Genomic DNA, 25855 nt, shown 5'->3' on the forward strand with positions numbered 1-25855 from the left:
AGGCTTGCCATAACAAAGGTGTTGAATACTTTTTGACTCAATGCTTTTTATTTTTAATTCATTTGTAAAAATTCCACTTTGACATTATGGGGTATTATGTGTAGGCCAGTGACACAAAATCTAAATGTAAGAAATGTTTAATTCAGGCTGTAACACAACAAAATGTGGAAAAAGTAAAGGGGTTTGAATACTTTCTGAAGGCACTGTATAAAATATGATCTTACAGTCTTAGTCTTCCACAGCGCAATTCAGAGAAACAGATCCTAATTTCAGCGCGCATAGTAAGGAGTTTGTATGCGTGCATTCAGGTGCGTGTTAAACGGCAAATTTTCTTCACAATAGACAAACATAGGCTCATTCTGTTCAGAACAACTCAGGGTTTGACGCCATGTCATCTTGTAACTGTACATCAAACATAGTGATCATAAACATTGACACTGTACATGACATGAGTGTTATGATATGGAAAATTGAAGTGCACATTCAGACTCACGGGTGTTTGGCCTGCTTGTATGACATCAAAGCGATATTTATTATCATTTTCAGCGTCTCGTCTTTCAAAATAGATAGAGTCCCCTTAATTTACAGCATTTCCCTCACTCAGAGAACAGAAATGTGCAAAAGTTGCAGAAGGGTTGGGGGCAACTTCTTGTCGCATGCGGTGCTCAAGAACAGAACGTCTGTCAGACAAAACCCATAAAGCGATGTGAAGCACAGAGCCTGAGCTCTGACGTCATTTATAGTATGTTAGTGTACAGAGTGTTATCAGTGCCCAAATCCTGAAATTTCCAACACGTATACAGGTACGAGAGTAAAGGGTTACGCACTTACAAAATAGACATTTTCGGGGACTGAAATTATACAAAAGCTCTAGACCATCACTTTAACAGCTACAGTGCCGAAACAAAACTCTGCCTCCCCCAGACCACATATACCCCTGGCTGCAGTGGTACGAAACCCCCGTTCTGCCACTTACTGTATCCTCATCTATATTTTTAACTGTCTCTCTGTCAATAAAACTTGTCAAATTCATTCAAAATAGATATTTTTAAACTCTGCTTTCTGGAGCTCTTACACCTCGATCACGTCGACAGAATCATTGCATTTTGGCCCAACAGAAGCATATTCATTTCCAATGGAACGCTGCATTTGCCTTGCAGCATTGCGTTGCAGAGGCAGTTGCAGTGCGTTCTGTGTGGTGCATACGTTGGATTTATCGAACATATGCGTCAAACTGTATGTGTAGACGGCTTGACAGAAATGGTAAAAGAAGGTGAATGTTGAACTTTGTTGCACACATATCCAGATGATGCTGCGTACCATTTTGTGAAATGACGCTAGCGGTGTGATCAAGGTGTAACAGCTCTTACAGCTGCAGACTTACAGCTTTCTTGTTCTTCTTCTTGGTGGAGCGGGGCTTCTTGGTCTTCTCAATGACGGCGTAGAGAGCAAAGCACAGGCGGCTCATACGAGGCAGGTCGCTCACGCTGATGTCAAACACCAGCTTCTGGTCCCACAGGGGCTCGGAGCACACGTTAACCTCACCGCTGGTCACCACCTTACACAGCAGCTCACTGCCGTGGAACAGACCTGCCTGGACGACCAGCTGGGAGACACAAACACGTGCATAAACGCATGCACACGCACACACATAATAAGAACCCACATGAGAGACTGAGTTGGACATCCTTGTGTTAACTGATCTGTTTTTTTTGTTTTCCACAAAGCAAATAAAATTGATTTTGGTAAGGTATGGTAAGGTGTCTGAATCTGTTCTTTCATAAGCAATGCATACAGCCTTCATAAGAACAATAAATGTCTACAGTAAATGAAAAATCATGAATGAACAGTGGAGTCTATTTTTCCAATGTGATTAATTCAATATCAAGCATTCAATTCCTCAAGGCTCGGTGTACTGCCTATCTTGGAAATATTCAAACCAGGCTGGGTTGTAGCCAGATTAGAAAAGTACTGTGTGCGTATGACACAAATGACACCCTATTCTCTACATAGGGCACTACATTTGACCAGGTCCCATTGAGTTCTGGTCAAAAGTAGTGTACTACATAGGGAATAGGGTGCAATTTGGGACGCACACTATACGAGTGGATATTTTCCCCTAGGGTATCTTGGCAAATTTCTGCCTGCCAACAATGTGACAGGACAAATAATTTACTGTGAGTCATGCTCGCTCTGAGGTAAGAGGCCGGAAGTGCACTTACACAACAACCAATCTAAACATTAACAGTAAGAAAAAAGCTGAATCAAACGCACACAGACAAAACATTAAGCCAATTCCCCATGTGTCTTTCTTTTACATCCAATTCACAGCATCCAAGTTAAACAACCTTTCTATAATGAAAATATGACATGTATATCAAATCATTTGTAGCATAGTCCATTTCTACATAATATTGCCCAGTTATTCAATGCAATATCAACAGTACAGAATCACAATTCTATGTAGAGTAATTAGAGGGCGGAGAAATTCAACAAATTTCAAGATAGGTCAGAGCCGTCAACATGCCCTATCTGCAATAGTAACGACAACCATCTCTCCTATCAAAAAAAAGTTAAAGTGGCGAGCGAGAGCGCAAAGCCTGTCCTTTTCTAAGAATCTAGGCACCAGAGTGCAACGTGAAAGCCAGATAGGCCCTCCCCACTTCCTGTTTTGTAGAGTTTTAACCAACTGCCTCTGATGAATTATGGGAAATGTGCGGTAAGGGTCATATGACCCTATCGTTTACATTTCACCTCTCCTTCGTACACCCTAAAGTGAGATATTGGTAAACAACTCGAAGCTACACTTCATTGAGCAACAGTCAGAGCGCGAAAGCCCACATGAAACCACACCAACCTTCATTCCTTCATCTGCGTTGACACGGTAGCCTTGTAGCAAGTGAATGTGGAAAGGCTCCTCAATGGACCACAAAGACGACGTGTTCTGCTGATAGTAAGAAATAAATAGGACATTTGCTTTGATTAACATTGAAATTGTTTCCTGCCATGTGCGAATTATTAATGTCAGTATGACATGCAAGGCTCAAAATGTGAATTTGTTTTACCTTCAACAACAACAACAAAACATGATAAAGAAAGAGAAGAGGAACTAAAGCTTCCAAAAGCTGAAGCTGATACAAGGCTAACCTGGTTCATCCTTTCTGTGTTGGTATCAGTTATGGGAAGTAGAGTTTGAACCAAAACAAAACTACACACACAAATGTGTCATTTAGCAGCATTGTGTGTGATAATTGGGAGAGATAGGTGCTACCATTTCAAAGCTACACTGAAGATCATACAACTAAGGCAGACAGTAAAAACCATTAACAACAAGAAAACTCAGGGGGTTCAAATCAGCAAAGTTCATGCACGTAAAAGTGTAAAAAGTAAATGATTTCAGGCAGCCCCCCCCAGCATGTTTTGGGCATGTCAAAGTCCATAACACTGGTTGAGGAACAACTGTAAGAGGTACAAAAAAAGGTTGACATTCTGTTAATAAAAAATGACTGTGGTCCCAAGAGGCTGACCTCTCACCTTCTTCACGGGTAGAGGGGGGGGCTTGGACAAGGAGCGACTCTTGGACACCTGGCTGCCCAGGCAGCCCTGCTCCTCCTGGTATTTGACAATGGTGGAGTGATGAACCATGGTCAGGTGGGGGGTTTGACCCCCTCTCAAACAGGAGAAGATGTACTGAGGAAGGAGTAGAGAAAGGAAGAAGGGAAGAGAGGAAGAAGAAGGGTTGGATGTCAACCACACATATTTCCCGGGGTCCAGATCGCTCCGGGGTGAAGTTTCCCCCTTGGTACAGATCTAGGATCAGCTTCCCCTCCCCCAATCCTAATTCAATTAGTGGGGGAAATGCAAGACCAGCGTCTAGGGGTGACTCCACCCTACTCTGTCCAGATATTCACTGGTGTACTCATGTTCAAGAACTGGAGGCTGTTATTTACTGAAGCTTAATAATGCAGCTGAATTATGTGCAATGCAGTTCCCTTCTGAGGGCTACTAGAGATATGAGTCATCGTTGGTCTGAAGGTAGCAGGAGTTTCAAAACCAACAACGGAGTCTCCTGCCACCGAAACATTGAGTCATTCCACTAGAGACCCAAAGGCTCTCATTACATACCTAGCATATACAGACAAAATAGACCACATTCACACAGCAGACAGAGGCAACATGCAGACAAAATAAGAAACAAATACAGACCAACTCAGACTAAACATACTAGGCAGAACATATTGAAAAAACAGTTAACATCAATGGAGAAAATGGGTAAACTCGAAGTGAAGTAAGCTTGTATTATTGTGTTTACTTACTTTGAACTGGCACAGGGGGTATTTCCCGTATATGAATTCCCACCTCCCATTGACCTGTAAAGTGTAGTCCTCTGGCTTCTCCTGTCGCACTGAGCGAAACACAGTGGCCTTCTTCTTTAGGGCACTCCGCATTAAGATCATCGGCAAGTCCTGGGGCTCCTGCTGAAGCATAAAGCTTTCCTACAGAAAATAATAGATTCATTTTATATAGGGGTTTTCATTACAATTAGAATCTCAACATCACTTGAAAAAATATTGATCTGGTAATTCTTGAACGATGGTCTTCCAAAGCTTCAGATATTAGGCAGTTTGAAAAGGCAGTAGTTTGATTTAAAAAAAAGAAAGCTTGAAAAGAAAGCTTTTAGTTAAGTCCTTTATGAGTGCTGTTTTTACAGTACATTTTGTAGTTACGTTTGGTATGAAAGCTACTCTATAAAATAATAAATTAGACAGTAGGCTTGGTAAGTATATCATGTAGTAGCTATAACGTCAAATTGTGTTCTTTCCATCGTCACTATGGCCGTTTTTGTGCAAAAATGTCACATCTTAATGATTTTCTGTTTCAACTGTTTATTTTTTCTTTATACATTATTCATAGTGATTCTGAACTGTTGTTTTGAAGACTTGTAAAGTGACAGTGAGTGGTGTGTGGGAGGTGAAGGGAATTTCCAAAGTGTGTACATTTAAAAAAAATGTTTTACCTAAACTCATCCTCCAGATCTTAACTTGGTCTATGCATTGGTAGAAATTCTGAATTTTCCAGTAAAAGATATCATTGCTGACAGAAGCTGAATATTCACATCCCAATCCAATCACAATATCCCATGTCCCTTCCCAAATTCACAAAAAGTAACTGATTGATTTACTAGGACAAACATTAAGAATAAGAGTAAAAAAGACCTGAGGAACAAGGCACTTACATCGCTGGCCTCAAACTTGACATTGACAAAGATCTTCTTAGTGCCTTTTGTCTTGATGCCCCCGGGCTCTGCCAGGGAAACACATGGCTCTAGATCACACGAGAAGCTGTACTCCATCCACTGGTACCATGGCAACCGCTGGCGGTCCTGGGCCTTCTCTTCACAGAAGGACCGCATCTTGGCCCGGAACTCGTTCACCTCATGGTTCTTCTGGGAGTCAAATTCGTGCAGACCTGAGAGACATGAACAGAAGTGAACACAAGGTGTGGTGTTGGAAACTAGCAGGATACAGTGCATTTGGTGATTCAGTGACAATGAGCTAATAACCAATTATGCCAATTCACATCTATGTTTGTTAAGTGCCATTTTCAAAAAGCTAGTCCTAAGATGTTTTCCACAAACGTTATGCTACCTCTACCCAAGATCTAACAGGCCTAGGTGGGTTTCCCAAAGCATTCGTAGCTAACGTAGTAAATCATTTCTCTCAACGACCCACACTCACGGCACTCGTAGACCAGAAAAGTGATTTTCATTAGTTCATACATCGAAGATTGGCCGTCAAACGTAGATTTCATAATTGTTATTCTCTCGTGGCTGTGTGGACTAGGTTGTGGAGAGAAAGTATATACTATTTAACCTATGACTACTTAGGGAAATCCTCTGGTCCTACTAGCATTGCTTTGTGCTGCTTGCTGCATGCCCCTGAGAGGTGATGTAGACCTTTGCCAATCAGCAGGCTGATCTGGGTGTTGGTGAGCTTCTCCACGCGGTCACCCTCCCGGGCCACCAGCCTCAGGACAGACATGAAGGGCCGGACATCACACAGACGACGGGTCTCATCTTCTAGCTCCTCACGCTCTGCCGTCGAGTTGATGCAGGTGAACACGTAAGCGTCCGCGTCGCTCAGTGCTCCATACAGGGGCTCGCTGCTAGCATTCCTCCACACCATCTATACAAACACACACAAGCACGCGCACACACACACACACACAGGGTTCATAACCAATATGACCAATACTGACCATTTACACACCCAGTCACATTCTGACTGGCAAATACACAGAGTAGCTGACCCAACCCAAACACACAAATCAACTGATCACACCATGAGAAAGAGGAAGCTGACTGCACACACTAGAGCAAGAAACAACACCATTTAAAATGAACAGAAACATCTACAACACTACTGGTACTGCATTCAAATCAGGTGTAATAAATTGAGTATTGCATGTTTTAAAGGGGCAATCAGGGACTCAAACAACAAAAAAGTGGGCACGCCGCCAGGGTTTGAAATCTTAAATTAATGAAAATTACAAAACATGTATTTAATTATAAAACAACAAGTGATCACCCAATTGAGTCATTTACAGAGGAAAGTCTGTAAAGGCCTGTAAATAAAACCACTCAAAGGGAAGCAAAATCTCTGAAGCAAGCTGCCAACAGTATCCTTATTTAACACATATAAATCAAACAGTATGAAGAGGCAGGCCTGTTGGCATAGAAACAGGCAAATTCAATGGATTTGAGAGCATTTTCGACTGCTATAGCAAATTGTCAGACAGATTTGTATTAGAGAAAAGAGACATTAACTCTCTCTACCCCTGTACCATCACATCCAAACATGCACTTCCATAACAGGCTACAATTCAATAGGTAGTGACGTTCATTTATTAATCCAACATTTATCTAAAGAGGTTGGTAATTGACAACAACATTTTATTATAATGACCTGGCTATACCTGGTTTTTACTTCAAAATAAGACTAACCATAATATTAATAATAGTAAATATATTGATTTTATACAGCGCTTTTCATTACAAGTAGAATCTCAAAGTCACCCAATATTTCTTAAATATGACTGTTTCTTTGAGATTCATTGAGAATGCGGTATTACGTACCATTTGGCACTAAAATACCAGTTCCATTTTGGTACTAAAGGAATCAGACCTGCTTTACTGCACTGAGCTGGCTCAACTCCATCAGACTCTCCACAGAATAATACTCAATCAACAGTAAATGCAATACAGGGTGCTGCCTTGGAACAGGGAGCAAACAATTTCAATATATGACAATATACTGTATGACCCAAACCTTTTGCACATGCATTTTTATCGATTTCTTGTCATTGCACGTGTAATTTTATCGATTCCATATGATTTGTTTCCATGTTCAAGCAAATTAACAATATCTGTAATGTACCGAAAAATATGACAACATACTGGTCTCTCTTGATAAGTGTGCACATTTACACAGTCAGCTGAATGTGGGTCATGCAGCCACAGACCGGGAAACGAGGACTTACTTTTTTGATGGCCCCGATGGTGTCATTGCGAGACACAGGGAATTTCAGGAAGATCCCGGTGGGCAGCAGGAAGTCCATCATGATGTCATGGTCCCCCTCCTTCTTCCACTCGCCCAGCATCCCATACTCCCCCGGGGGCATGGTGACGGTCTCTCATTTACCGTCAGCTCCACTGCTGTATCACGGGAAAGGAAACCCAGCCGGTCATTCAGGACACAAAGACAACGCAGCAACCTTAATTAATGCTCAATATGACAACGTGTTATGTATGTTGCTACCATAGGTCTACTTGTGAGCCTACGAAGTTAGCAGCATGCCTACTAACACCATAGCAGGGTTAGGGTCAATTCCATTTCAATTCAGTCTAAAATGGCAGTAAACCTGAATTCCAATTGCAAAGCAATGAACATTTGACTTTCTTTACGTCCTGAATAGACTGAACATAAATATAATTGACCCGTTACGTGGATAACCCGTTGTGTGCTGCGTCTGCTATAATGTCTGAATGGTCGGCTGGAATTTCTGTTTACTTCGTGAAATGTAATAGAATTGACTCCAACCCTGCTATGGTCTTAGTAGGCATGCTGCTAACTTTGTAGGCTGACTTGTAGGCTTATGTGTAGGCCAACTTTATACATTGTATCTCACGTTTGATATCACAGGAAGGCTTATGTTTCTAGGCATTTAAAATGGGGGGCAACAGCTCCATGGCTGAAAATATGATCAATAATACAATTATTATTAGAATATGAAAAACATTATGTTTCTTTTATTTTAAAGACATGGTAGCCTACTGAATAGTAAGTCTTGGTGAAGGCCTACTACGATGAACCAGATCCCTTCAAGCGTTCAGCCCTGTCTCAGAATCGAATAGTGCCAGTCACCAGTGGGGCATAGAAAGACTCACTATGGCAGTAAATCATTTTACCAAACTAGCAGAACATTGGGGGTTATGGAGATGTAAAATTAGAATTTCAAAAACATAATTTGAATGTGGTTTTCAATTTCTGAATTCTGTATCTATTCAAAGAAATGTGTAAATTCTGTGCTAATGAAATGATTAAAGCTACTTGAGTGCAGCCTGCAGTGCTTACATATAGCCAAGACAGAGGCTGACGTTCTGTTAAACATTTTATCCGCTCTTTTACGTAGAACTAGGCTAGCTGTGAAAGTAACAATGGACATTGAGTAAAATACTAGCCTATAGCACAAAACATCACCAAGATTAAAGAGCTAAATACCTGTAACTACAGGAGTTCAAATGGTCGTGCATCAAAATTGTCTAATAACGTAGATTAAAATAAGGTCCCATGCCCAAAAACGTTGTCAGACTGTGCAATATATAAAACAAATGTATGTTTCACACAAAAGACAAGTCAACATAGCTACTGTATTATGGTTCAGTCACTTTATCTGCTACAAGCCAGTTGCTCATCTCTTCATCTTCTACCAGCGCTGGCAATGCTTTTCATCCATTGCTAAATAGCGTGCCCAAAAAATGATTCTTATGGTTCTCCGTCGTATCACTGTTCTCCCACACAAGACACAAGATAATTTTCGAAATTGGCTTTATATCTGAAAGGCTCCTAGGCTTCAGTGCGTAGTCAGTCTATTCTAAAGGAACGGCGAGGTGCGCTCACTGCACGACAATGCGTCATCGCCGAACACGCCAAGGGAACGTCTACAAAGTTTGTTTAGACTAGGAAGTGTGTGTGTGTGTGTGTGTGTGTGTGTGTGTGTGTGTGTGTGTGTGTGTAAAATAATATTCCTGCCTAGCCTATCTGGACAAAGCATTTGCAACACAACTGTGAGGCAAAGGCTTTAAACCAAAATGAGTTAAACATCAATCAATCAATCAATAAATAATGCATCCATCCACATAAAAATCCATGTCAAATTAAATTTAAGCCTTCTCTAAACACAAATCTGTTTTAACGGACTCCATATACCACAACCCTCCTCACAATGCTTCCTTAAGGATTGGCCACTGATAAAGTCCAATTTGCTACAATTCATACCAACATGTAGATTGATTCAGTGTGGTGTAGGCTTAATCAAACAGGGATTGTAGCCTGAGTGTAGTTTTCCCATCAACAAACCATATACAGTACATTGTCTACTCATACTAGACAAAGCTGATACAGATCAGATCAAACATCATGCAGTCCCCAGTTAGCAACCAACACAATCAATTTTCAATATTCCAAATAAGGACAGGGGAAAAACGCAGTAATTACTTCCTAAACAGAAAACCCAGCATGTAAATGCCTTGTGTTTCTATTTAATGAAGATCAGTTGTTCTAGGGTGAAACTGCCAAATAGATGTGCACTGTGCACCTACCATTCATGTTACAACTAAACCACCAACTAGATCAGTTAGGCACAAAATTAGGAAAGGGTTCAATGACTTTAGCCATTCAGAAAAACACGGATGTCAATTTTTCATCATGTGGTACAATTCCAGTAAACTTCTCTCTCTCTAACCGTTAACAGAGCCAACAGTTTCCTGCTTTCAGTGATGGAAAAACCACAAGATACACAGAAATAGTAGAAACAGTAAAATGATGAATAAGCAACATTCACCAGAGGCTTACTAAACCCCAGATACACGCATGCACACACACAAACTACCACTAAATCCACACTGACTTAGCATACAATGACTCCATTACCATGGAAAGCGAAACTTAAACCAGAATAGTTAAAAGGCAATTCGTAATACAATTCAAAACTTACACAGGTAATTTCAAAGGTTAGAATCTATCCATGATCAAAGCAAAAAGAGATCGGATTCAAAGGAAAACAAAAGGGTATAGTAGCAGCGTTCTTAGTTCAAAACTGTATGGTACCACCATACCTGAGGCCTAGCTGAGCCATAATACCAAACTACTAAATAGGTACACTGAGTGTACAAAACATTATAAAAGACCTGCTCTTTCCATGACACAGACTGACCAGGTGAAAGCTATGATCCCTTATTAAATCCACTTCAATCAGTGTAGATGAAGGGGAGGAAACAGGTTAAAGAAGATTTTTTAAGCCTAGAGACATGGGTTGTGTATGTGTGCCATTCAGAGAGTGAATGGGCAAGACAAAAGGTTTAGGTGCCTCTGAACAGGGTATTGTAGTAGTTGCCAGGCTCACCGGTTTGTGTCAAGAACTGCAACACTGCTGGGTTTTTCATGCTCAACAGTTTCCCGGGTGTATCAAGAATGGTCCATCACCCAAAGGACATCCAGCCAACTTGACAACTGTGGGAAGCATTGGAGTCAACATGGTCCAGCATCCATGTGGAATGCTTTCGACACCTTGTAGAGTCCATGCCCCAGTGAATTGAGGGCAAAATGAGGGGGTGCAACTCAATATTAGGAAGGTGTTCTTAATGTTATGTACACTCAGTGAAGGGGCACATGGGAAAAAGGGGTGTGGATCCACATTGCTTTCCCATGATAACCAATAACACGATTTCATCAACCATACTCCATAATTCAATATTCATATTTGATTAGTCAACCTTTCATGATTCTAATTAGGCAAACAAACATTTATCATGAGACAGAAAGTAAGGGGATTTGGCTCCAACAATAGTACTATTGTAGAAAATGGAAACCGTCAGACTCAAGTCAATGAACTGCGTGATCTGAAATGTCCATAAGAATCTCTTCCTTATTTACACATTCCCAAGTCCACTGTCAAGAAAAGATTGAAGTTTAACGTATATAAACATGTATGATGATATAGTGTAAATGAACATTTTTCTGACAACATAGCATAAAGAAATAAGATATCAAATTAGAATAAACAAATATTAGACGAAAACATGGACAGTACTAAGAATACCAAAAATATATAAGTGAATCCAAAATGCACACACCTCAATAGGGGTGCTGTATTATCTTACCTTAGAAACCATTAGATAGAGGGGCTTAGGTATAGCATTTTACAATCAATGTGAACAGCTGGAGGACTTGGATCAGAGTCTAAAAACACACCAATGTGTAACAAGAGTGCACTTACAACCAGCTGGAGAAAACAGGAAGTTAGTGTGCAGAAGAGAAACTGCAGGCCATATAAAGTTACAGACCCCATAGCCCTTACCCATCCACCATCACGGAGCAGTCACCATAGCGCAAGACAATGCATGACAAAATCAAATCAAATTTGATTTGTCACATGCCTCTTAAACAACATGTGGAGACAAACAGTGAAATGCTTACTTCCCAACAATGTAGAGAAAGAAAATAGAGAAATAATAGAAAAGTAAAACACGTAATAATAAATACACAATGTGTAACGATAACTTGATTATATATAAGGGGTAACAGTACAGAGTCGATGTGCAGGGGTACGATGTAATTTAGGTAGATACAGTATGTACTCCTAGGAACTCCTAGGAATAAAGTGACAGATAATAAACAGTAGCAGCAGAGTATGTGATGAGACAAAAAGTTAGTGCAAAAAGGGTCTATAGAGTACCTCAGTATGAGTCAAAATATCCATAAAACCTAGTGGTCAAACAGGGAAATGGTTCCAATCATTTTTCCACCATTCATTTTTCTCATAGTGGGATTTTAGAACGACTTAAAATAAGGGTTGTGCTCATGTAGGCTTACCCTGGCGTTCCGTTTTGATAACCTTGTAAATCTCTCTAGGACAAGGTGACTTTTATCAATATATTCCCCTGTATCTACCCCCAACATATGACAGCCACATTAGCAGGTAAATAGAATATCATAGAGAACTACAAATGCCATGATGATCTGGATGAGACTGCCAAATCGAGGTAAAGGTAAGAATCTCTGGATTAACTACCTGTTAGCTAAATGTGGTAATGAATAAACTGTCTAGATTTCTTTAAATGGACAATTCTGTAAACTGTCTTGTGCAAGTTTTAAAATTGACCAAGGGGATCATACATGCTCATGACAAGTCTCACAATGCAACGTATCATAATGCATTGTCATTTCAGGCTTGAAGTAGTGTTACCTAAAAGATACATGTATACAGAATGGATGAAAGCTTCAAAAATGTCACATTTAATCGTAAATGACCACAAACTGTATCCATCTTTGATGGGCTAATAATGTAAGTGTATATGATATCAGACGCACCATTTCTGTCCCCAGTCACATGTGTTTGCATGTTCCCTAGTGGGAAGTTGAAATTACTACAATTCTGATTCATTTGTGTGCCACACTATGATCTGGTTTCCCTAGACACAGGTCTAGCCTAGTTTTTGGAATCTCAATTGAACTGTGTTTGGGAAACTGTCTCTAAGTGTTAGGGCTGCACAATATTGGCCCAAAAATCAAATAGCGTTTTTTTTCTTCTCTCCAATATACTAATTGCAATATACTATAGATCAAAATGGGTGAACTGTTGGAATCATAGAAATAGAGTTATTTATATTAAGATGCAATTTGGAAAGCAACAACGTTCTTGTTTGGAACAGCATGCAAACTTATAGTGAATCTAACAGCAAGGAGGAGGAACCATAAAAACAGATGTTACACACAGCTGAGTGGGGTTGCAAAATATTGCAGGCCTCTAGTACATTTTCCTCAATTCCTCACAATTTGCTTTGGGTCAGAGAACATTTTGCAGTTTTAAAGCTAATGCTCTGCAATTCTACACATTTTGCTATGACCTATGCCATGTTCATATGAGATCTGTGTGAGAGTGACGAACAAAATCAATGGGGGCCCCCTGGAGGTCAAGGCTCCTGAGCACATGCGTTGCGTGCCTGGTTGGTTAATTTGGTGATGACTAGGCCTACCACAAGGTTTTGATAGCTGGCTAGACTACCTTACCTAGCAATGTAAAAAATGTTAGCTGACATGGGCTAATTGAGTGACTGACATAACTCGGAAACTGCTAATGTACTACCGAACGTTTTAATTGCACCTTGTGTATTCTACTTTTCTAACACTCATCAGTAAGTCCTTTTTTCCCCTGGGTCGGGGCCCCTTAGCAGACGCAGGGCCATAAGCGCAGCACGTAGTCTGCATCAAGGAAGTGGCGGCTTTGCTCACGAGCTCAAGGTGATGGCCAAACTTGTCTAGTATAGTTGAACATTGTAGGAGCAGAGATCATTTTGCTGCCTGCTCACCTGGCTATTCTTGATGTTCAGTTGTTAGTTGCCATTTTGAATTAAGACGATGCTGAGTAACATTTCATAGGTCGTAATCCGGGTCAGTCTGACACTGAAGTCAGTTCCTGACTGTTTTATGATGTCCATAAACAAATTACATCTGTTGTTGTGGTTCAGGGTGCCATTTGGGACATACAAAGGAGTACACTTTTTGTCTTGCCTCTTTATAATCGCCTCCCAGTATTTGTTTTTAGGCACCAGCTACTCTTCCTGGGGTCCAGCAACATTAAGGCAATTATATTCAAATTAAAATATTACATGACATTACATTTCATAACACTTTTCACAACACATTGTGTTCCTTCAGACCACTACTCTACTACCACATATTTACAATACAAAATCCATGTGTACGTGTGTGTAGAGTGCGTGTCTTATCATGTATATGTTTGTCTGTGCCTGTGTGTGTCTCTTCACAGTCCCGCTGTTCCATAAGGTGTTTTTTAAAATCTGATTCTACTGATTGCCTCAGTTACCTGATGTGGAATAGAGTTCCATCTAGCCATGGCTCTATGTAGTAGTCTTCAACATCAGTTTGGTTGCTATGTGTGTCAGTCTATTTCAATATCTTTACAACTTATGTCTATTTGTACTGATCAGGGGCGGAAATCCCGGGGGGGGGATGGGGGGGACACGACCCCCCCATCCTGGGAAAAATATGATTTGTCCCCCTCAATATATCACTGAAACATAACGATGTAATTTAAATAATATTAATAATACGCAATGATAGCAATTGTGCTGATTATAGACACTTAATAGCGCGTTTTTAAGTTTCAAAAGATTGCAACCCCCCCACCCTTTGCCTCACAATGGTTTGATCCACTGCCAGTTCCTTAGTTTGCTAGGTAACAGAGAGGTCGTATCTACTGTCTGAAAGGCACTCAATGCACGTAACTGACGTGAGGTTAATCCAGTCAATCGCGCACACACACTAGCTGAATATGCAGAGCTAGCGCGCAAATATTAACTATTAAGCTAGCTAGTACCTATTCCATTTATGTGGCGTCGTCAAAGATGGAATCAGCATGCAGATGATGTAAGTTAGTGCTTCAAAGTCCCTGTGATAAGGTTAGCGATAAACTGAAATCCAAACTGAACAGAACTACACACTCTCTTCTACCATTGTCTTAAATATATTTAATGGTCTCGTTGCAAAAGCTAAATTGTCGCTAGGGAACTTTTATTAATTTATTTTATTTCACCTTTATTTAACCCGGGTAGCAAAGATTATAGCAAACACCACTGAAACTGAATTGGTGCTCGCTAGCTTTGCAAATTCAGCTATTGTTGGAAGCCAGCCAATATGAAACAAACTATTAAAATTACAAAAGGTTGCAGCATATGTTGTGTAAATGGTGAACTCATACAGCTGTCAACTCTTGTCATTTTAATCCGTTTCACATTTGCTAGCTACCTTTTAGATCGAAGCCCAAATAGAATGATTGAAGATGATAGAAGCCCATCTCCTACTGTAAATAACCTACACACTGTGTGTGTGTGTGTAGCCAGCCAGCCAGCCAGGTAGAAAAATGGCAGAAAAATAAAAGACGAAAATCAGAGTATTTTTCAATACACCAAAACGCATAGTAAGAACCCTAGTAGCCTAATATCTCAAAGACTAGTTGATAAAATGTTCATAAGAAAGAAATGAAATTCTAATGGAAATGTTTCACAATGATGTCATTAGGCAGAGCAGGCAACAGATGGCACACTGACAGCAGAGTTGGGGACAGATATGCAGGGACAGACTGGCAGAGACAGGGAGTCTCGGGTAAGTTTGTTGAGTCTTTGTTTGGCAACATTATGAAAGGTTCTCAATTTTTTTGACTTGTAAAATAGGAACATAATTGGAAAATGCCATGGATACCCCCACTCTAAACTTAAACTGGTGACTGAACTAAGATTTGTTAAAGGCAATGGTATTGCTGTTGTGATTAGTTGTGTAGTTTTGGGTACCGGTAGTTAGGAGTACGGCAAACACCTTATTTCTTTGGTTCCTCAATATACATTTACCATATTACAATGTAGGCTGTGTTACAGCACTACTTTCGGTGTCCCCCTCAGGAATTGCTCGAGAAAATTTCATGTAATTGTCCCCTCCAAAGTTGATATCAGATTTTCGCCAATGGTACTGATAGTGAAATATCAACTAAATACACTCCCCTACATATTTATTTGGATAGTGAAGCAAAAACTTTATTTGGCTCCATAGTCCACCATTTTGGATTTGACATCAAATGTTTCATATGAGGGTATTGTCATAAATATCAAATTTTACCGTTTACAAATGAAAGCACTATGTATCTAGTCCCCCGATTTGAAGGTGTCAAAAGTATTTGGTCAAATTCACTTTTGACTAACACCAGTGTCACTAGGGAAATTGTAACCTCTGCATAATCAAAACTATTGCTTTGTGAGGTGTTCATGTTTAATTAGCCATTGTTATGTATATGTGGGATGGTTAGTTTCAGTGGCCTGGCTTTGGCCTCAAATTAAAGCAGGTGTGCCGGAGCCATGGCCCAGTGAGACACTGGTGCCGTCCAGCGTTGATGGAAACAGAAAACCCTGAACCTTTTGGGTAAAACACAATCTTGGAGTCTATCGAAGTAGTCAAAAGCTTAGTATTTGGTCACATATTCCTAGAACGCAATGACTACATGAAGCTTGTGACTCTACAAACTTGGATACATTTGCAGTCTGTTTTGGTTGCGTTTCAAATTATGGGTCTTTCTATAAACTAGGGTATCAGTGAGGATTTCCTACCACTTGACAACTTGTTACAGCTGTTGATAAATAATCAATAATTATCTGCCCATTTTTTCCATGTCATTACATTCAAATATAAGGGGATCATAGATATATTCTATAAAATTCACAAGTTGATTAAAAACCTGTTTAATCCTTTATCATGGTTTTGTCTTGAAAGATTTGTCCAAAATCATGTGACAAAACATTACTTTTCCATCCTTGCATTTATGGCAGTTTAAGTTGTCGTTACATCATATATTAAGCCTTAATCAGTTACATTTTTATTTTTGAACTTGAACCCTGTAACAACTTTGGATCTAGCTGTCATACAGTTTTTTTGTATAGAGATCTCAGAAATGTAGTGTAACTACATAACATTTTGTGTCTGAAAACAGTTTGTCACACAAATCCAAAATAATAAATGAGATTACAAAATCGAATGCGTCTAACCGAAAGTCACCTTACCTTGATACTTAAAACTTGACCACGTTAACGACAGTATCTATTTTTCTTCAATAATTATGCAATACTTGTTGGATGCCCATTTGGTGTCCAGCTGATCAGTTATGCTGTGATATTTTCACATCTGATCTAGGAAGGAATTTTCCAAATCAAGTGACAAACAGCTGTTATGATAGCGCATGTGATGCAACATCCCAAGTGCTGGAAAAAAGGTTTTTGCGAACATTGTCCAGAATATTTGTCTCATTCGTTATACCGGTGAAGACAGTTGTGCCTGGATCCACATTGGATCTAATATTCCTAGTGAATTGATGTTGATCATCTGTCATTGGCTGCTCGATTTACAGCAGGGTATAGTTAGATGTAACAGAGAAAGCATCAAGGTAATGTGTTCAGGTTTTCGTGCCTCGGATTGGACACAGTCTGTGCATAATTGTGTAGGATAGACTATTGAGCAACACCCAACGCTATTCCTATTAATTATTATGGATATAGTGAAAAACAAAAAAAATTCAGACTAGTGATCTGATTCACAATATGATCTGGTAATGTAATAACATGACAAATATATTTTGTTTTCCAAGTTTAAACAATAAAAGGGTCTTGAAGTAGCCTAGCCTACTTGAACTTGGAGCTCAGAAATTCAAGTACTGGTTTACTCCTTCCTTGAAAATCAGACATGTCTTCAATTTGGTGATTGAAAAGTCCTTGTAATTACTGTAGCCAATTTATCATTTCTCCCTGCTACCTTATAACTTTCAGTGATTTCCATTTCGATCCGTTTTTGTGAGAGATATGGCCACTTTCATTTGTTCAATTGAAGAGTGTTGTGGTAAAACCACATGTTATTATGAGCAGGGGTTCTCAAACTTTTTCACTCAGGGCCCCCACTTCCAGCATTGTGGAACATCCCCCACGCGCCCCACATCTATTTCTATGGGCACAAGCACTGTTCATGACAAACTGTTCACACTCTTGTTGGTGGAGAGAATTTTGCAGGTTGAAAGCTTATTTCCTGCAATTCTACACATTTTGTCATGGGGTGCAAAGAAAATGTTGCAGTTTGTAATTCTATACATTTTGTCATGTCTAATGTGTATTCATGTGATATTTGAGTGACTAAAAAATTACAACAATATCTATGGGCTAAATAAAAAAACGTTAGCTGACTCGGGCTGGCTAATCTGGACATTTCAGATAACTTAGAAATATCTCTAAGGTATGCAATGACTGACATGACAAGAGGAACTGATGATGCACTACCCAACTTTGAAATTGCACCTTGTGCATTCTACTATTACAATTTAGAAGAGTAAGTTTAAACCCAGACTTAGTTCCTTTCAAAAAAAGTACTTTTTATAAAAATGTAATAAAACACCCCCCACCTGCCGACCCAACAGTTTGGGAACCACTGATTATGAGGAAGACAACATCTAATATTGGCTTCCCATACAAATCCTTCCATGAAAAAAGGAACCTGGTTTTAGGTCACTTTCTCATTATAGAAACATTGGTGAGATTCAAAATGGTGAGATTAATTCTAACGCTATTCATGTCTTTATTATTTAAAAATCGGCCACATAGGCTACAGAAACATTGCCATGCATACCTCCAAACTATTTAGTCAGGCAATGTCCACATTATTTTCACATATTTTACAATGTAATAATAATTTCAATATCAACGCATTGGCAGGACCAATCTTTCTTATTAAAGTGGTAATGGCCTACTTTGGCACTTTATGCATGTTCTATATTAGGCTCTGTATGTACATTTATAGGTCCTTGAAAATTACAATTAAGTGCTTGAGAAAGTCCATGAAAGGCCTTGAATTTGACTTGCCAATGTCTGTGCGAACCCTGCTTAAAGGACGTATAATAGGTCTACAGTGCATTCGGAAAGTATTCAGACCCCATCCCCTCATTTTGCTTCGTTAGTCTTTTTCTAAAATGGATTATATTATTTTTCCTCAATCTACAGACAATACCCAATAACGACAAAGCGAAAACAGGTTTAGATTTTTTTGCAAATGTATTACAAATAAAAAACATGAATACCTTATTTACGTAAGTATTCAGAACCTTTGCTAGGAGACTGGAAATTGAGCTAAGGTGCATCCTGTTTCCATTGTTCATCCTTGAGATGTTTCTACAACTTGCGAGTGCACCTGTGGTAAATTCAGTGGAAAGGCACACACCTGTCTATATAAGGTCCTACAATTGACAGTGCATGTCAGAGCAAAAACCAAGCAATAAGGTTGAAGGAATTGTTCATAGAGATCCAAGACAGGATTGTACCTCTGAGGAAGCACAGTTCCCGCTCAGCCCAGTCAAAACTGTTCGCTGCTCTGGCACCCCAATGGTGGAACAAGCTCCCTCACGACGCCAGGACAGCGGAGTCAATCACCACCTTCCGGAGACACCTGAAACCCCACCTCTTTAAGGAATACCTAGGATAGGATAAAGTAATCCTTCTAACCCCCCCCCCCCCCCTTAAAAGATTTAGATGCACTATTGTAAAGTGGTTGTTCCACTGGATATCATAAGGTGAATGCACCATTTTGTAAGTCGCTCTGGATAAGAGCGTCTGCTAATTGACTTAAATGTAAATGTAAATGATTGTGTCGAGGCACAGATCTGGGGAAGGATACCAAAACATGTCTGCAGAATTGAAGGTCCTCAAGAACACAATGGAATACGTTTGGAACCACCAAGACTCTTCCTACAGCTGGCAAACAGGCTAAACTGAGCAATCGGGGGAGAAGGGCCTTGGTCAGGGAGGTGACCAAGAACCTGATGGTCATACTGACAGAGCTCCAGAGTTCCTCTGTGGAGATGGGAGAACCTTTCAGAAGGACAACCATCTCTGCAGCACTCCACCAAGCAGGCCTTTATGGTAGAGTGGCCAGACGGAAGCCACTCCTCAGTGAAAATGGCACGACAGCCCGCTTGGAGTTTGCCAAAAGGCACCTAAAGGACTCTCAGACCATGAGAAAGAAGATTCTCTGGTCTGATGAAACCAAGATTGAACTCTTTGGCCTGAATGCCAAGCATCACGTCTGGGAGAAACCTGGAACCATCCCTACGGTGAAGCATTGTGGTGGCAGCATCATGGTGGGGGGATGTTTTTCAGCGGCAGGAGACTAGTCAGGATCAAGGGAAAGATGAATGGAGCAAAGTACAGAGAGATCCTTGTTGAAAACCTGCTCCAGAGCGCACCGGACCTCAGACTGGGGTGAAGGTTCACCTTGCAACAAGACAATGACCCTAAGCACATAGCCAAGACAACGTATGAGTGTCTTCGGGACAAGTCTCAATGTCCTCCAGTGGCCCAGCCAGAGCCAGGACTAGAACCCGATCTAACATCTCTGGAGAGACTTGAAAATAGCTGAGCATCAACGCACCCCATCCAACCTGATCTCCATTGAATGGGAGAAACTCCAAATACAGGTGTGCCAAGCTTGTTGCGTCATACCCAAGACTTGAGGCTGTAATCGCTGCTGAATACTTATGAAAATGTGATAGTTTATTTTTTTAAATAAATTTGCAAACAATTCATTATTTTTTTTTTTGCCTTGTCATTATGGGGTATTGTGTTTAGATTAATGAGGGGGAAAAAATCTATTTAATCCATTTTAGAATAAGGCTGTAACATAACGTGGAAAAAGTCAAAGGGTCTGAATACTTTCCGTATGTCGTTGTATAGGAGTTATGGGTCAATTTGGATATATTCACTATTATTCCTCTAACACAAGTGAAACTGCATGAAAATATAAATTTTTGTTTTAATTTTGATCCCAATGACACACACAGGCCCCAATATCTTTAGATAGACCCTTATGTGCCCAATACAAATGAATGGAGTCACTTTTATTGTAAATAAGTATGTTCCTGATCACTTCTCCATTAATGTGGATGCTACCAGATTATAGATAATCATGAATGAATCGTGAATAATGAGTGAGAAAGAGGCATAAATATCAAACCCCCCCAAAAAATGCTAACCGTTCACCATTACAATAACAGGGGAGGTTAGCATGTTCTGGGGGTATGATATTTATGCCTCTCATTATTCACGATTCATTCATGAATCACATTTCAATAATTTCTTAACTTGTTATGGATAGGGGGCAGTATTTTCACGGCCGGATAAAAAACGTACCCGATTTAATCTGGTTATGTCTCCTGCCCAGAAACTAGAATATGCATATAATTAGTAGCTTTGGATAGAAAACACTCCAAAGTTTCTAAAACTGTTTGAATGGTGTCTGTGAGTATAACAGAACTCAAATGGCAGGCCAAAACCTGAGAAGATTCTGTACAGGAAGTACCCTGTCTGACCATTTCTTGGCCTTCTTTGTCATCTCTATCCAAAACAAAGGATCTCTGCTGTAACGTGACATTTTCTAAGGCTCCCATAGGCTCTCAGACGGCGCCAGAACGTTGAATGATGACTTTGCAGCCCATGGCTGAAAAACAGTAGCGCATTTGGTAAGTGGTCGATCTGAGAACAATGAGACGGGTGCGCGCGTGCACGTGAAGAGTCCATTTTAGATTATCAGTCTTTGAACGAAAACAACGACTCCCGGTCGGAATATTATCGCTATTTCACGAGAAAAATCGCATAAAAATTGATTTTAAACAGCGTTTGACATGCTTCGAGGTACGGTAATGGAATATTTTGAATTTTTTTGTCACGATACGCGTCCGCGCGTCACCCTTCGTTACCCTTCGGATAGTGTCTTGAACGCACGAACAAAACGCCGCTATTTGGATATAACTATGGATTATTTGGAACCAAACCAACATTTGTTGTTGAAGTAGAAGTCCTGGGAGTGCATTCTGACGAAGAACAGCAAAGGTAATCCAATTTTTTCTTATAGTAAATCTGAGTTTGGTGAGTACCAAACTTGGTGGGTGTCAAAATAGCTAGCCCGTGATGGCGAGCTATCTACTCAGAATATTGCAAAATGTGCTTTCACCGAAAAGCTTTTTTAAAATCGGACACCGCGATTGCATAAAGGAGTTCTGTATCTATAATTCTTAAAATAATTATGTTTTTTGTGAACGTTTATCGTGAGTAATTTAGTAAATTCACCGGAAGTGTTCGGTGGGAATGCTAGTTCTGAACGTCACATGCTAATGTAAAAAGCTGTTTTTTGATATAAATATGAACTTGATTGAACAAAACATGCATGTATTGTATAACATAATGTCCTAGGAGTGTCATCTGATGAAGATCATCAAAGGTTAGTGCTGCATTTAGCTGTGGTTTTGTTTTTTGTGACATTATATGCTAGCTTGAAAAATGGGTGTCTGATTATTTCTGGCTGGGTACTCTCCTGACATAATCTAATGTTTTGCTTTCGTTGTAAAGCCTTTTTGAAATCGGACAGTGTGGTTAGATAAAGGAGAGTCTTGTCTTTAAAATGCTGTAAAATAGTCATATGTTTGAAAAATTGAAGTTTTCGGATTTTCGAGGAGTTTGTATTTCGCGCCACGCCCAATCATTGGATATTGGAGCGGAACGTCTAGATGTAAGAGGTTTTAATATTGAAAAATATACACAATTAGATTTGGCAAATGTTTCTATATAGAGTATATTATGTTGAACAATCTATGTGCATATCAAAGTTCCAGAGTGGGATCTCTACTAGTTTTAAAGTTATGGCCCATTTTACATATAGAAATTGGCATAGTAGGCAATGTAACCAATCACAGCCCTGCAAATCAAGGCGACCATTTTGAATCCATTTTCACATCCACTCCGTTTTAAATGCTTACAAATTGGATCAAAATTCTAAAAGTAGCAGAGATCCCACTCTGGAACTTTGATATGCCCGTAGAGTATATTATGTTCAGCAATATTGAACATTTAGTCAAATATGTTTATATTTTTCAATATTCATACATTAATGTGTCATTGAAATCAAAATACTAAACAAAATTGTATTTTACAGAGCAAGCAGTAAACCTTCATATTACACCAGATTTTGCTTTGTAGCACCTACAGATTAAACATGAAGTTGTAAGAGGCCTGGGTAAGCCCAAAATGTCATATGCCAACTGTAATTATTTCTCAAACATGCTTTAAAATGTGAAATATATGTAAACATTCCTTCCTCCAAAGTACCCTTCTGTGGATTAAATGACAAGATCCCAAAAATGTTATTTTTGTTCTAGTTTTGCATAGAATCACCCACTTAAGATCTGAAATCCAAAATGCTGTAGTATAGAGCCAAATTAAAAGTTTCAGCTTCACTGTCCAAGTAAATGAAGGGAGTGTATATTGCTTCATACACAGAAATCCAAACCTATTCATAATTCACTGAACATAGAAAATGCATTGTTAACATCTAATGTTTTAGAGATGGTCATAATGAAACTACAAAGCTAATTTCATGAGTTGAACAGAAGCACAAAATCTATATCCTCCAACAGACTTGATATTCCTTCAGCTGATTATCTGACAGCATGAAAACAATTGTAAGACAGTTGTCAAGTAGAAATACAGATTGATATATACGAATTGATATACACCACATTAAAACTCAGCTAAGCAACAAGCAAATGAGGACCTAATTAGGCGAAAGCAATGGTAAGTATTCTGGAGTATTATTGTGAGGTGCTTTCTCTACCACATGGGGGAGCACTTGTGGAAGATTAGAAAGCGGTATCAAGTAACCAAATTAAATTACAATTGCTCTTCAATTTCAGTAAATTGAGCTGATTTGCTTTTTCTTGCACTTCATCCTAAAACATGGATTTCTATAAATGGTTCAACAGAGCACACCAAGTCAACATTTTATTAGACAAATCATTTATTGAAGTACAGAAATCCTAGGCATAACAGCAAAACAAGTCAAACACACTGATTGATGTGTCGAGTCCTAATACTGACAATAGATAACTAAGTGAAAAATTCAACCAGACATTGAATTGTTACTGTCACACTGTAAAATCAAACACATTAGTAAGTTAAAGTTACACCTTAAGATGTAAGATAATTGAATATTAGTCCATAGCTCCTTCTAAACTAACAACAGGAAAAAAGGGAAAATATTGATCAACTTGACAGACTAAAATAACAAGGAACAGATGATATAGTATGTACAATTGTACATGTTTGTCATTTTAGAGAATAACTTTTATGCTATACAAATAGTAACATTATTCAATGTCATTAAATTAAACATTGAGTGCAACCACAATTCCAAGATGAGGTGTTCATGACATGTCAACATCCTTTTTAGCTTGGAGGCAGAATAAGTCTTTGTAAGGACTAGACATCTCAATCATGTAAACTACTTTTCTGACAAAAATATATATTCTTACAATTATATCAATATCAGTGCTTTTGGTTTCTATACGAGAGCAGGACGAGCACTATTCTGAGTTTAAGTCCAAACAAGCACTCTAAATGCTTTATTTCTGACTATGGCTTTATCACAGAACACAAATGACAGTTTATTACACGATAAACACTTTTCCCTACAAACTTACAACTCAATGCAGTTAGCCAGACGTGTATTTGTTTTTTCAGAAAGTGTTTTTCTACAGTCAAGATAACACAATTCAGTTATGGAGAATGAACAAGGAAAAAAAGTCAAGCAAGTAAGTACCAACCCATTGTGATCTACACAAATATAAAACATTCACTGCCAAGCACAGAACCATTCATCACACAACATGGACGCACTTATTAGTCCTTAATTACAATAGTTATGATTTGAAAGTCAAGGTAGTGTTTATGCATTCTGTACTCTTAAAGGAGAGTCAATCAAGCTCTAAATCATATTAATACAAAATAACCTAAGAAGACTACCAATCAAGTGTGCTCATTCGTAGTATAAAGATATAAAGCAAGTGGACATTGACTTTATAGAAAATCTACGCCGCCACAATCCAATGGTACAGATATCATACGTCCTTACCAAACTGTGTACTGTATCACCCCAGCCCAATTGGCTCACAGTGGAAAGAAAATATGACATTTTCCATTCGTTATTCCAACAAGTTATCATTAAAATATATAGGCCTAGTCCTTCAGTGAACACATTCTGGGAGTTTCTCAAACCGATCCCATCACCATTCTGACCCAGTCTCTGACATTTCAGGAAACATAAATGAGACGTGTGTATAACATGCTTGTATCAACAATACATGTCTATTGCACATTTCACAGCATGACCAAAGAGTAAAAAAATCATTATAATTCCCTAAAATACAACAGTACCAAGCAATTGTAACTTTTTTTCAATTTAAGAGTTACTTTAACATGCTCAGTTGTTCAAGTTGCTACATTTTAAGGAGTCATATTTATACCAGCAGGAACTACCTTAAATATGACATTACTAGGCCAGGTCATATTTCAGGGACAACAGAGAACGTTTCAGTCAGATTTGTGTGAAGTAAGATTGCATTGTCTATGCGTAGCCTAACTCCTGACGAAAATAAAATGGGTCTGGGGTAAAAACAAACAAAAAAATCGATACAGTAGTATCGCAATACTATTTTTGATGATATTGTATTTATTCTATGACTCCCAAGTATAAATTCTAAAATATATATATTATTAACATCATTTCAACTTCTCTAGCTTGTTATTCATCTTTTTAAATGGTTTCAGCACTTTTATTTCCATGTCTGATCAAAACTCCTTTTCTCATGGCTCTTGTCCCTCTGCAGCAGACATGTTGAGCAATATGTTTGGAACATCGACTCACAATACATATAGAATTGAGAGAGTCGCAATACATATCGGCACCGAAGTATTGTGATAATATCGTATCGTGAGGTCCCTGGCAATTCCCAGGCCTAGCTTGGACATATGGCAAGATGCATTTGCAAGTGTCTTTGGCTGAGCTGCGAACACAAATAGCCAGAGAGGGGAAAGGATAACTCACCCTGTAATGCTTTCTATCTTAGGACCATGTCAAGTGATGTCATAGGT

General features: G+C 39.2%; 1 protein-coding gene across 4 annotated transcripts in view; it reads right to left on the reverse strand.

The window, feature by feature from the left end:
- The window catches only part of pik3cd (phosphatidylinositol-4,5-bisphosphate 3-kinase, catalytic subunit delta), a 47511-nt gene extending 35949 nt beyond the window's left edge, over nt 1–11562 (reverse strand). Inside the window, exons 1-8 of one of the 4 annotated variants that reach the window (XM_014145770.3) lie at nt 11441–11562; nt 7540–7714; nt 5957–6185; nt 5237–5469; nt 4317–4496; nt 3535–3690; nt 2858–2947; nt 1385–1606 (exon numbers count right to left, since the gene is read on the reverse strand). In XM_014145770.3, coding sequence (XP_014001245.1) covers nt 1385–1606; nt 2858–2947; nt 3535–3690; nt 4317–4496; nt 5237–5469; nt 5957–6185; nt 7540–7680 — 1251 coding nt within the window. In that variant the 5' untranslated portion in view covers nt 7681–7714; nt 11441–11562. Of the gene's footprint in view, nt 1–1384; nt 1607–2857; nt 2948–3534; nt 3691–4316; nt 4497–5236; nt 5470–5956; nt 6186–7539; nt 7715–8780; nt 9195–11440 lie in introns of those variants that run through there. The other 3 variants (XM_014145773.3, XM_014145769.3, XM_014145772.3) reach the window with 3 other exon arrangements.
- Between the last annotated feature and the right edge of the window lie 14293 nt (nt 11563–25855).

This window comes from Salmo salar, chromosome 15, assembly GCF_965601325.2.
Source record: "Salmo salar chromosome 15, fSalSal1, whole genome shotgun sequence".
NCBI classification, from domain to species: domain Eukaryota; kingdom Metazoa; phylum Chordata; class Actinopteri; order Salmoniformes; family Salmonidae; genus Salmo; species Salmo salar.